Below are 14,054 nucleotides of genomic sequence, written 5' to 3'. Positions count from 1 at the left end.
CACAATAAACAGGCCTTTCTCTGGCATCTTCTCTAATGATGATGCTTTTTTAAATATACTGCTGCCACCAGAGAAGGACTCACTTGGCAATCTCTCCACTTTTAATTTATGTATGGATTTTTCTCCTTCTCTTGCCTTCCTCTCCATTCTCCCCTAAATCACTATAACAATCTGACTCAGAGAACCATGCTGGCTGGCTCTCTGTTCTCTTCCAGCAAGAACATCAAACTGAAAGGAAGGTTTGTGCCAGGTTCCATGTCAGCCAATATTCCTTCTATCTAGATACTCAGTAGATATGATGCTCTAAGTCTGATTCCATCAATTCCAATCCAGGTTGCTGTGTGGTGTCAGATGAACAAAACAAAACAAAAGATTTTCTTTACCCCCTGGGATGTAGGACACCTTTACATAATGCAGTAAAGCTGCTTCCCCAGCTGACAGTAATAAGAGGCAACAGTTTTTCATGGGCTGCCAGCACTGCAGAGAGATTAATGGTAAAAAATGTCCAAATGACTGAAATGGCAGCGCCCATCCTCCTCCAGTCCATCTGCACTGATGTATAACTCTTGAGATCTCTGGACAATTCAAGGTGGTTTCCAAGTAGAGGGCAGCTGAAGGAAAACTACAGAGCAGAGCTAATATTGAGACAGTGATGAGGAAGTACGGGAAGCATCTTCATCTTCAAAGGCACTCAGATCTACTTTATGACCTTTATTCTAAATGGTCAGAAAAGTACCCTGCAGGAGACCTGAAAACAGAACCTGACCCTCAGAATGGCAGCTGAGGATTGAATTTGTCCTCAGCTGAGTGCTTGTTCCAGAGGGAGAATGGGCAGGAGAGCAAGAGATGGACAAGGGCACATTAGAAGTCCTATTGTTAGGATCAATTGTCATAGAAGCCAATGCAAATTGGCCTTTTTACTGTGAGCTTAAGCAGAGCACACTTGTTCAGAGAAAGGCTCAGGGTAAAGAGGGTCTCAAAATGAGGTATGAGACGTTCCATGCACATGGGATAGCCCAAGAGGGCATATCTACAACTACTTAAGTTCCCAGAATAGTCCAAGCTGAGAAAGGTGACAAGGACAGCTGAAAACTGCAGTCTCTTTTAAAACAAGAGATTAGATTGCCAGAAATGCAGCAAAAATCAGAGAATGATACCACTGAGACTGTTGGGAGCTTTCAGAGCCATAAAGCCAATATGGGTCCAAGCAGGATTTTGGCTGACAAACAGAGTTCCTCTTAGCAACTGAATGAACTATTCCACAACTTTTTCCTATGCATCTAAGAGCCATGAGCTGTTCCTCACCTGAGAACCTACTGGTGAATGAATACAGCAGTAAATCTAGGAGGGGTAAAACTCTGTATTTAGTCATTTGTTGACTTTGCTATTCACATGCATATTACAAGACTGATGCACAAGGTGGAAATTGGCATCACGTGAGCTCCTGAGATAGCAGTGAGATATTTGGAGTTATGACATACCTCATAGAGGTCAATCATCACATTCCCCTCCAGCCCTTGACTACTCTTGACATTTTCCAAGGCCAGGGTGAAGTAGACCCCTCGGGTGTCCGAGATGTACAGGTTATAGGTGTCATTCTGGTTCCACTCTTGAACAGCTGCAAACACCTGATTCTCATCTGTGCTGATAACATGCATGTCCTAGGGGAAGAAAAGAGAGGCAGGTTACTTGGGGGAGCTCTGTGCTGCCATTTCTAATGGTACCAAAGAAACTGGGGAGGAGCAAAGGATATATTTAGGCTGGAGTTTAATGAGGAACTCAGTAGACAATATTGTGGCATTTTACTATTTTGTTGTCCACAGCCACTGTAAGCAAGTAATTCCATCCACGAATATTTTACACCAGCTCTCTTCTGCCAATTTTCAAAGTAGTAATTAACTGATGAGGTGTTAATTGAGCATTTGCATTGGCACTACAGCATTAAACAGCAGCACTTTCCCTCCCCTTACCAACACCTTCATTTTAATGAATATTTTGTCTGGGGAATAGGAAGGGTTGTTTATTTGTTGGGTTTTTTTCTGTTTAGCATCTGATTGATTCCACTCATGACTATGGAATCACAGATATTAATAGTGTAGGAGTTAAAAAAAAAAAAAAAGAAGAAGAAAAAAAAAGACCATCTGAAACATCTGCTTCTTGCCCAGCATTCAGAAGCCAAATATGGTCAGGACCTGATACTAGTAGGAGCTAATGAAGGAACATCTGCTGCTATCTACTGTTTCTAATGACAATGTGGGCTGGAGCCAAAGCCCTGGACCACTATACCAAACAGCACACCCCAAGAAATCAAACAGAAAAACAACCTGAATCCTCACTAGATATAAAGAACAGATATGTAGTTAGATCACTAGCACTATGAGTGAGGTTTTGTTCTACTCTGCTTCTCTGTGTTACAGCAGGCAGGAAGCAATGATAAGGTTGCATAAGTGAAGAAAAAATAGGAACTATTGAACCTGATCTCATCTTTCAATGCCTGGAGAAATTATTACCCATTTTATTTTATTTTCCATTACAATGGAAAAAGTCACCGAGAGAGATTGTTATAATGAAATTCCCAGGCTCTATCTGCCCAGCACAGGCACCCTGAGTTCTTTAGTGCCATAAAAATCTGTGGAGGTAGGAAAAGAAATGAAGACTTCTTAGCACCAGGTGATTCCCAGAAGACTCAACTGTTCAGTCTGTTTTGGGCAGATATCCCAAAGTTATTCTGCTTCCATGAATCTCAGCCAGGACTTTCTATATGCAAAACTGAGAACTTTTATCAGAAAATATACTCTTTGGAAGCAGATGCTACTTCTCCCTTCTGCTAATAATAGTCTTTGAAAATTCAGTGTCTGGTGGCTTTTTAGGTAGGATTAATACTTCCAGATGAAGTCTTGTAATGTAAAAATAAAAAAGAAATATAATGAAGAAATTTGATCTATAAATTTGAAAGTGGATTCACCATGGAGTTAAGATTCAGAACAGTTGCTTGTTCATCCAGATCCAGATCTGAATACAGAGTGGATGAATATGCACTTGATTTACTTTCTTCTTTGCACTGGAGAAAATTATGTCCCAGAAGATGGGCTCGATTTGTGAAGGAACAGATTGGCTTAATTCCCGAGGCAATAGGAAAAGTAATGTAAGTCCCACTGAGTCCTACTAATTTTGGTGGTGAACAGACATCCTCTCTCAGCTCCAGCTGTGCCAGGAAGAGTTACAGCCACAGCTGTTTGTTTGTGGCTCCTCTTTCAAACTGTCACCCTGGTTCAATCTGCTGGTAGAGCTACACCAGCAGGTGTTCCCAGTGTGCTCCAGGCAACATTGGCTAGCACAGCTCTAATCACAAATGTTAATTTCTGCATATGGGCACACATGGGCAGGCTTCTGCATTTAAACATAGACAGAAACTAAAACTTGCTTTGCCTGGTGAATGTACTTCTTCATTACCTTACCATTTCATTCAATAGTTTTGTAAAAACTGGGGAAGAGGGGTAAAAAGATACTTTGATCAACAGCAGAGAAAACTAAAGACAATTTCACAAATGCTGAAGAAGCAAATGAGTTAATTTATTCACTAGATGCTTCCTGCATTTGATCAGAACATGCTGTAAGATGGAAGTCTAAAGAAGATTCCAGTAAGGCTGAAGGAATTTAAGCCTAGGGAAGCAGAGACTGAGATGGAATTGGCATAATATACATAATGCAGAAAGTCAAAAAAGATAGCATTCCAAGTGTGTGCCTTTGGGGATAAATTAACTATTCCTCTTAATATGGCCTTGTCCAATAGATGCAGCAATGATGCACAGCTTTGATAGAAAAGGATTAGTATATGGGCATCAAACAGGTCTTGGACCAGCATCTGGAATTTCTTCATTTCCACACTGGGAAAATTAAAATTAATCAGCATATTGTATTATGTATGGTTTTTTTCAGGATGGGGATTAATTTCTTGGGGGGCAGGAATAATACAAAAAGACAGCCTTCATCTTGATATAGCACAAGCTCCTTACAGAGATGGAAGAGGACAGGAATGTGAAGCAAGACACCTGTCTCAAACAGTCACCATCACCTTTAGGGACTCCCCTTGCATTTGTCTACTGAGAGCCTGAGCTTTTTTTCTCTCTCTTCCAGAACAAACTGGAAGTACATTAATATGCAGTTCTACTATCTGTCCCTTTTGCCTTTTCAAAGACAAAAGTAACATGATGCTGTACATGGGTTTGATCAGGTGTCTCCTCAAATGACTGAAAGCCAAGGCTTTCTGAATTACTGAACAATTGCCCCTTTTGCATTTGGTCAGGGAACTTTTTTCCCCAGGCAAAGTAAGTACTAGGGATGTGTAATGCCAGTTTTATTCTGCCAGCTCAGCTGGTCAGAGCATGGGGCTAATAACAACAAGGCTGTTGGATCACTCCCCAGTGGGCCCTTTACTTAAGAGTTGGACTTGATGATGCTTGTGGGTCCCTTCCAACTCAGAATATTCTGTGAAATGTCTGTGAAGATGCTGGCTCTTGCCTTTGCCTTCTGTGAAATTCTGGGGCTGTCAGCTCTTTGAAGGTCTGTATTTAAGGTCTGTATTCTTACTTACTTTTGTTATTTCTTCTTCCATCAGGATCTACATCCTGAGGTTGAAAACCGGTGATGAATTTAGAACAGAGGTACCAGATGCACCCGTCCCATCACTATGCAACCCAATACCAGTTAAGACAGGTGTTTTTAAAAGAGAAACTGCTTGACTTGCTTCAGTATTCTCAAATGTCTACCCAGTGCATTGGTCTAAACTGGAGTAAATGCACCCTGTGTGCACTACAGTGTGTGACACAGCCCATATTGTAGTGCTGTGGTACAGAACAGGCAGCATCAACCCCCAGATCAACATCACTGCAACAATTAAGAGGTCTCAATAAAGACTGTTTAGAGGGTTAACACAACCTGTATGCACATATGCAGGCATCTGCTTGAATGGAACTGAGTTTCAAGTTTATTTATTTAGGCTTTTAATCAAAGTAGCTACAAGGCTGCTAATGTCAACAAGAATAATATTTTAGTTTGATTTGCTGTAGGCCATCCTGCCTGAGCAGCAGCATCACCTGCCAAGGCTGCCTGCCATCACACGCCTCCAGCTCAGGAAGAGTGACACACAGAGACAAAAAGCTTGGTATTTCCATCCTCAATTCCAGAAGTCACTTAGTACTGTTTACCATATTTGGCCCCTCTTTCTTAGGCTGAAGGAGAGGAAAGAGAATTTGGGCATAAAAGAAGCTGTATGTTCCAATTCCTTGAATAATATAAGTCTCTGTGCTTTTTTCATAAAAGTGACTATTTTGCTTTGATGGCAGCCTCCTAGACAGCCACAGTTCCACTGCAGCTCCTTCCAAGCCAAATGCAGCTCTCCAGACTTTGAAGATATTCTGAGATTGTGACAAAGCATCTTTCTTTGGGTCAAATAACATGAATATATTGCCCCAATTCCTGTTCTCTGGAACACATTGTAATTTAACTCTAGCACATTTTCCCTGGCTTGCCAGTGAATTCTTTGAGAAAGTGGACAAAAAATAAGTGTGGGCTAAAGGAAACAATAAGTTTAAAGCAAACAGTGTCTCTACAGATGGTCTGAATTGGCTGTAAATAATTTTTATTTGGCTTTTACAATAATCATGCTAAAATACAACTTGTTGCTAAGGGCTCTTTCAAATAACACCTATTTAAATCTGATGTGAATTTACAGAGTGTTTTCACTTGCTTGGGCAGGAAATTTCAAAGTATCTTAAAATATGGCTGAAAACTTTGAGGCAGACCACAGGTCTCCTGTGTAAGAGCTAAGATCTCATGGCTTCTGGTGTGGTCCTCACTGTCCTGCAAGCTGGTTTCCAGTGCTGTGAACAGGAGTAAAGGTTCCAACAGCAGCCTAGGGAAGCTGAGGCACCAAAGGGCTGGGTTTGAACTACAGTCTGTTTATATGAGGGTCACCCAGTCAATCCACCATAAACAGGTCTGTTGGGTTGAGGAATCAAAGACAGCCAGTCGTGAAATGAGCCAAGTTATCCCTCTGAACATTTCTACCACAAAATCTGACCTTGCTCTTTCTTTTTTTCTTTTTTCTTTTGATAATCCCTGCTTAGTTTCTGGGAGTGCATTTGTCTTCTGATGTTAGACCTCATATAGAATCCATAAGATCATTTACTACCTTTCAGTTTAAATCTCACTTAAAACAGACTATATCAAGAATGAAAAGGCCAAAAAAAAGTCCTCTGTCTTTGTGAAGAACTCATTAGGATACCAGCTGCAAATTGGTGGTTTCTTCAAAATGAAGCTAACATTTTATACAGGTCTTTCAAAAAATTCAGCTTCAGAAGGCAGACATGTCCTTTCAATCTCCAATGCTAATTCACCATTGTTAATTAGGCTGGAGACAGAGCAGGCACACAGAGACATCTTTCTGCTTGGTTCCCATTAAAATCTACTAATGAGGCAAAGCACAAAAAGCAACTCATACAAGACAGCGAGAGGAGAGGGGAATTTTAAGACAAAAAAAAAAAAAGAGAAAAAAAAAAGACAAGAATCCCCTTCAAAACTCAATTAATTAAGCATAAAGACATAAAGAAATGGTAATGGATGTGGGCTGCGGTATCTGTCTACATTTCATGCTCATGTCCTGCAAAAGTGCTGACTTTTGGTTTTAGTCCTTTCTTGTTTGGAAAAGCTCTGTTAAGGAAGAATACTGTTTTCATTCACTGCAGGTCATCTCGCAGTTACTTGTGTTGGACTTGTTACTTGTAACTTGTTGGACAGTTACTTGTGTTGGATCTTCTGTGCAACCCAAATATCTGTAGGCTCACATGGGGACTCTAGCAGCAGCAACCTACCTTGGGCAGGGAGTACTTTGGCAGCTTCATCTGTGCAAATGGGCTCCTCCTATAAGAAACGTAATAATGTGGTCTTCCTCCTGATGTCAGCTATGAGAGAAGCAGGAAAGTTATCTTCAGGGTTTTTTTTTCTTTTCTTTTTTTTTTTATTATCAGAAAGAATACCAAACAAAAGCTGTTAAGAGAAATACCACAGTGTGGTGGCAATAGCTTAAACTGCAGCGCTGTTACAGCTGAGGAATAAACATTGATCCAACTGACAGTGGCTGAAAAAGAAAACAAGAGGAATCTCATTTTCAGCAAAGAGAGACAAAGGCTAGAATCTCGTGTGAAAACTTGTGAATAGTGAAGTCTTGACTTCAGCTGGGCCATTATGTCACCTCCTGATAGCACAGCTCTCCTGTGCCCTACCAGAACACTCTCTGCTCTTTGCTATCTGTAGGCTGTTGATTATACCAGCACATTGGCAGACATGAGGCTTGATTTTTATTTCTACTTCTAGCTTTGGCTCCTGTGTGGCCCTGGACAAGCCATCATAGGTATCTGCTACAAGATCAGCTAAATATTCACAGATAGGGAGGGCAGGAGAAGCTCGGTCAATTTGGTTTTTTTGTGAATCTGGTCATATATTTAAGTGCATAAATACTGACGGCAGACCTTGAAAATGCTGGGTTAGAGCAATGTGAGATATCATTTTCTACCACCTATTAAATGAGGGAAAAAGAAAGAAAAAAGCTGTCAATTCTTTCTGGCTTCCAGTGCTGCTGAACTATAATCAATGTTTGTAAAGTACTTTGAAATCCTTGGATGAAAGATACTGAAGAACAAATATTCCAAGGGATTCTCCGTGCAGAACTTTGCTTTAATTGCTTGATACCTGAGCTTATCAAGACTTTTCTTTAGTAGTAAGTGTTTTAAAATGCACTGCAATAGTTTAAAATGCAAGATACACAGAGGCCAGGTTCATACCAGATTAAGTAAAATAAGCACTATTTCTCATTCTAAAGCTCTTCAACATTTTTTTAAGGGAACTGGGCAAAAGTTAGGGGAACGAAGGCCAGAAATATTTTTTAATGAGAGAGTATCATTTTGTAAATAAAACAAGTTTAGTGGGAAAATAAATTCCTTTATCCTAGTGCTTTTAAGCCTACTAATTAATTCCAAATGGCTTAGTTGCAGAAAAGCCAGATGGAGATCAAGGAAAGAAGGGAAGGCTAGAAGGAGGGTGTTCATCTCTTCCTCCAAGCATACCCAGCCTGCCATAGGGTTATTCCTCCTCTGAAGAACAGAAGGGTAACACCAGATCCAGCATCAGCCAGGATGGCTAAAGAGAAACACTCCAGCTCCTGTGACAGTCGAGGCACAAACACAGAGCCACTCTGGAGTGAGAGAGTGTGGCTGAAGAGTGATACACACCCCTGTTTTCCCTGCCTCATAAACATTTCCCTTTTGCCTCAGACACACTAGGCACAAAAGCTGTTCTGAAGCATATGTGCCAGATTTATTTGTGGATTATTTAGACTGGTGTTTAAGACGGAGTTCATTAACTGAAGCCAATTAGCAATCAACTAACCCAATGTAAAATATAAATTATCTCTCTTCCCTCCACTTAAAAGCATGCTAAAATATAAACTGCCTGGAAGCCCAGTTTAGTGCTAATGATGTCCAGTTCACCTCCACATTCCCTACAATTCTGTTGCTATTTTTCTCCTCTTCAGCTGACATTAAATGGACACTGGCAGCAGCCTAATGAAACCCACAGTGGTTCAGATCTATTCACCAGCTCTCACCTGGAACACAGCCTGGCTGAGCATATCCCATCTTCTGCCATTTCACTATAATCACAACTGAGGCATAACAATAAAGCCTGATTACTCCTTCGGTGCTTTCCCTGACTCCCTCCCTTCTTTCTTATTTCCCTCTTATACTCAAAAAAGCTTTGGTCTGCTCCCTTGTAATAGCAGATGAGTGACACACACTTCCAGCTGGGGGGTAAAAGCAGTAATTCCAGAGCGCTGATGAGATTGCAAGGAGTGGCACAGAGCACTCCAGCACACAGAGAACATACTTCAGGCAGGAACTCTGTGGCCCTACAGCAACAGGAAACTAGAGCTTAAAGGAACACAGTTAGCATTGTAACAAACTGCTACAACCCACTCTGGGCCTTTATGGAGCCAGTGTTGTCTGAGCAGTTGCAAACACACATACACATACATGCAAAGGAATGCAAGAAAAAGTAATAGAAGACAGAATAATATAACATAAAGTAGTAGAATACATAAGAGAGGAGGGTGTTCTGCACCTGGACAAAGACATAATCACCCTGGACGATCAGGGAGTTATGGTCAATGTAGCCTGGAAAGGGTTTGCTGCGAGTGGCTTCACTGCAGTTCTGCATCTTGCAGGTGATGTATTGGGCATCTGAAAGGAAAAGAACAAAAACAATACCCTTGAGATCCTGAGTGCAGATTCTTCCTACTGTCATAAACCTGTTTTGCTGAGGTGGCACTTTTGCTTCCCAGATCCATGTGAAGTGAATTGACACCATCCATTCAACACCATAGAGCCCTTCTTTCCCCTACATCCTTAATAAATCCTTGGTTACTTTCTTCCTTTAATATCCTTCCTTCTTTACCTGCCTCAACTCCCATTATTTCTTTCATTCTGCCCTAGATCAGACGTCAGAGCCATGCATTTTTACCAAGGGGGAACCTTCTGTGATGCACCTCTGTATTTCCTACAGCACTTACACTCTGTAGAGTAATTCAGATCAACTTGGAAAGTACCTCAGACCAGCTCCTGTTCAGGGGTTTTACCTACTTTGCTGTTGACAGCATAAGTAGATGCACTCTGGCGGAACTGGGCAATCATTCCACACTCCCTTGTAACTAGAAATCTTAGCAGTTTCAAATTAAATGGCTAAATACAGCCATCCATCTCATAGCCATGGCAGCCATCTCATCCACTGTTCTTATGTGGGATGTCCCCACCTCCTATTCTGAAGCACTGCAAGGTGCCAATCTCATAATCCGTCACCTGAAGAAAAACAATTTGAATTTCTTCATGGGGACAATTTATCCTAGAATACAGAACCAGATTCTCAGTAATCTGTTTGGACTATTCCAGATTCATTAAGAATTTGCACTTTGTTTTATGACAAACCTGATCCACACAAGGAACCATTTTGGCTTTTTAACATTCGTACTTACATGACAGAAACACTACATTGCATTTAATGTTAGAAGTACTTCTAATAATTTTCCTTGGAGAGACACAGCCCCTTCTTTGATATAATTACCACCTTGAGATCAGAGAAAGAGCATTTTACACTGAAATAGAAATGGCTGGAATTTTACCATCTTGTATTTAATCTTGGTTTTAATTAAAATCTATCATTTGACATTTCTTTCCTTGCTTCTAAGGGCTGTTGACTTCTGCTGGAAACAGACATGCAGGGTAACGAACATTCAGGGAAGTTCAATGAAGGATTATTTTTTTTCTCCGTCATTTGCAGGGTTCTTGGAATATATAAAGTGCAATGTATTATTAGTTGCTGCTGTTTATAACATTTTATGCTTTCGCAGCTCACTGCAAAACATTAATGAGCACAGCCTGGGCAGCATGATCAAAATGTATTTCCCTTCAGAGGGACCTGATTTTCTCCACATTAGCCACGAGAGGGCAGGGAACGACATAATTCCCAGCCCGTTCATTCCTGTGAGCTCAGGGAAGTTCCCTTTCAGAGCCTTTAAGCCCTCCTCTGCTCCTCTGCAGCCAGGAAAAAGGGGACAGGGGGGTCACAGTCTCTCCACCACCCAACAGTGCTGTACAGCCACCATGTCCCCTCCTTGTCCCAAGAGTGCTGAAAGGTCACAATAAGGTCTCCTTCTCTTCTCCAGGCTGAGCAAGCCCAGCTGTGTCAGCATTCACATGCAGATGTGTTTCAGCCCTTGATCATCTTTGTGGCCTCCTCTGCACTTGCTCCAACAGGTCCACAGCTCTCCTGGGCTGAGGGCTCCAGAGCTGGACACAGAACTCCAGGAGGGGTCTCCCACTCAGCCACAACAAAGCTCCTGAGTGAAATATATGCCAATCCTGAGCTTCAGCAAAGCAGCCTCAGTTGAAATGGTCCTACTGCTTCCTAAGCTGTTAAAAAGTCTGGGGGATAAAGGAATCCCCTCCACAAGAGATTTTAAAGAGCAAGCCAGGTTGACATCCATTATAGGAGACTGAGGTTTTTTGCATCCTGCTTTAATGGAGGAATGGGGACTATCCCTATTTCTGCTGTGACCACAGGAGTCTGTGCAGCAGTGATTGTATCATTGATGAAGATTTACTAAGGCAATTCCTGTGAACTTTTACAGTGCAATTCTCCATGGCTTCGATTCTAAAATGCCAGTAATAACTACTAAAGGGCAGAGCACTGAAATTGCTTAAGCTAATCTCCCAAACAGCCAAACACTGAGATGTGCACAACAGGAAAAGCTCCTTTTGCTACAGGAGACAGAAAGAAGGAGAAGTAGGCTTCTTGCAGTGCCTGGTTCTCACTTTTTTCCCTAGGGGAAGATTTTCTGTGTTCACATTAACTCAAGGATTTTTTCCATTTCATTCTCACGGACATTTCATGTGACTTCATTGGCAGAGGTTTGTAATTTAGCATTAATTAATGTCAATTAATGTATTCAGTTGCTAAGCTCTGGAATTAATTTCATTAGTTTTCTCGCACAGATGTTTTCCCTGCCATAGGTAATTAGGACATTATGCTTTTCATTTCCAGAACCCTCACCTCCAACAACAGCTGCTGTTCTTAATACACAACAACAAAGTCACACTGTGCCTGGAGAGAAGAACATAGCAACTCCCAGCTCTTACACCCCCAGATGCATTCATTTTTGACAGGTTTAGACACCCAGAGTAGGAATCTTCTCAGGGAACAGCAGCTATTTCTAAAGAGGAAGCAAGAAGAGTCACAGAACACAGCTGAGGAGACATCTTGTAAGGGAAATCTCTGACAAAATTAATCTGTTTCAGTAGTGAAAGTGAATTGCAAAAGCTAGCACAGAAAATGCTAAGAGCCAGGAGGACCCTGTGTCATGAAATATTTTAGTTTTTTCCATTTATCTTGAGCACCATGCTCGTATGTTCTCAATGCAAATGGATCCAACCTGTCCCAGAGACATTTCTTGGCTTGCTGGTGGAGAAGGAAAGTTATTGGTGGTTACTGGAGGCTGGTTGGCCTCTGCAAAAGTAAACAGGAGAGTTTTAGATCCCTTCCTAAAGCAGTGGGACTTTCTTCAGGATATTTTGTTGACAAGTGCTTTTTTTGGATTACACATCAAACCCTGACATCCACTGCTTCCTACTGTAAGCTTGCAGTTATGTCTTCTCAAAACCTTATTAGATCACAGGGAGAGTCAGAGAAAATGGTCCCTCTACTCTGCAAATGCATAATTTATATTTTTCTTGTCTTTACTTCACTGAGGAATGTGTCTTGTCAATTAATCCACTGGGGACAAATCAGGAGTTTTATACAATGTAGTAAGTGATCTGTTTTTCCCACAGATTTTCTGTGGAGCATTCCAGCTCATTACTGAGCAACTCAGACATTAGGGACAGTTTCTGCTTTTGAAGCATGACTGGCATCCTGTAACTAATGACCCATAAGAACATGGTAGTGACATATGTCACTGAAAGACCCAGGCCTGTAACCCCTCTCCCTCAGTGACCAATAAAACAAGTCTAGGTTGCCTTAGCAGGGCAGGTACATCTTCAGCATTCACAACCTCCCACGGCAATGAATTCCACAGTTTAAATAAATGTTCTCCCATACTTTAATATTTTTTATTTTTTGAGAAACACATGAAATGACTGTTTCTTATCCATTTCCATCTGGTCTGAATGTTGATTTGTGAAACATGCATGGTATGGGAATATGCTTACAACTCTCCAGGACTCAGCGACTGCAAAGCAATTAACCAGTAATGAAGATCAGTGAAACGAAACCATCCCATTTACTAACTACTCACAAATCTGGTTTTATCCTGCTGCTACTCTTTCTTCATTGCATGTCAGCATCAAAAATCCCTCTTTACATAGGGAAGTATATCCTCCACCATTTTTGGCATAAAACTATGATGAGAGAAACTAACAGATGTCCTTCTCCAGGACAAATACTAATCATGATCAGGAAAAAGACTAATCACAATCAGGAAAAGAAAAAAAAAATCACTGCACAGGTTTAGGGCACTACAGGAATTAATTCACCACTGTAGCTATGTTAGGAAAAGACTGCCAGGCTAGGCTGCCTACTCATTTTTTCCACAACAGTGATTGTTTTATTCTTCCCAGCAATTTCCTGTGAAAACAGAAATTAAAGTACTAGTGCAACTTTGTGATTGAGGCACTTTTGGCCAGATGCTCAGTCGCTGTGGATCAGCAAGCAGAACATGTCTGCTGGCCCCAGGTGAGACTTTGGTCTTAACCTGCATCACAGCAGCACCTAAATTATCTTTCAGTATATGTAAACCAGGACAGCAGAAGAAAAGCAAAGGAAACAAAACTACTTTTTAAATATCAGGAGCTCTCTAAATCTTTGCCAGCACATTAGAAAACCCCTTAGTTTCTTTCATCCACACTTTAAAAATTTTTAAAAACTTTAAATAAATTGGTCTCTTATCTACAAAAGCAAAGGCATGGCTCATAAATGTAATAGTTGTTTCACTTTCTATAGAAACTGTCATTTAGACATCCCCTGAGTCATTTTTGCCATTCTCTGGAGGGCCAGTGGGTACCCAGTTAGTCTCCAAATGTCTTGTAGGAATCCATCTTTCTAATTTGCACTAACAGTCTGGATTTCTCAGTAGGCACTACCTGAATAAAAATTACTTCCCATTTGATTAGCTTCAATCAGGCCTTACTGGGTTAACCCTACCAAGCTCAAATCAGATAAGATTGTTAATTTTAGGATCTTGTGTATTCTTCACAAACCTGAACCCCCATGTGTCATTAAGTTTATGCCTTCTGAAAGCACTTTAGGTTGCATTTGAGCAAACCTAGATTTAACTTGCACCATCACCCTGCCCGCTGGTTGTGGTGGTGAATGCAACAAAGAGAAGCTTATAGTATGATTAAGAACCAGAGGGGATTAATTGTCTTGCTGGGGTGTTGCCCTGAAGAGAGAAC

The 14,054-nt window shown here is 41.1% G+C and overlaps 1 protein-coding gene across 1 annotated transcript in view; it reads right to left on the bottom strand.

Annotated features, from left to right (window-relative positions):
* The window catches only part of SORCS1 (sortilin related VPS10 domain containing receptor 1), a 218,782-nt gene that overhangs the window by 58,774 nt on the left and 145,954 nt on the right, over positions 1-14,054 (bottom strand). Inside the window, exons 7-9 of the mRNA XM_031062725.1 lie at positions 9,175-9,293; positions 6,873-6,962; positions 1,482-1,661 (exon numbers count right to left, since the gene is read on the bottom strand). Coding sequence (XP_030918585.1) covers positions 1,482-1,661; positions 6,873-6,962; positions 9,175-9,293 — 389 coding nt within the window. The remainder of the gene's footprint in view (positions 1-1,481; positions 1,662-6,872; positions 6,963-9,174; positions 9,294-14,054) is intronic.

Source organism: Geospiza fortis, unplaced genomic scaffold (assembly GCF_000277835.1).
Source record: "Geospiza fortis unplaced genomic scaffold, GeoFor_1.0 scaffold130, whole genome shotgun sequence".
NCBI lineage: Eukaryota > Metazoa > Chordata > Aves > Passeriformes > Thraupidae > Geospiza > Geospiza fortis.
Note: the sequence above shows the minus strand (reverse complement) of the source record. Positions and strands in the feature narration are given on the sequence as shown.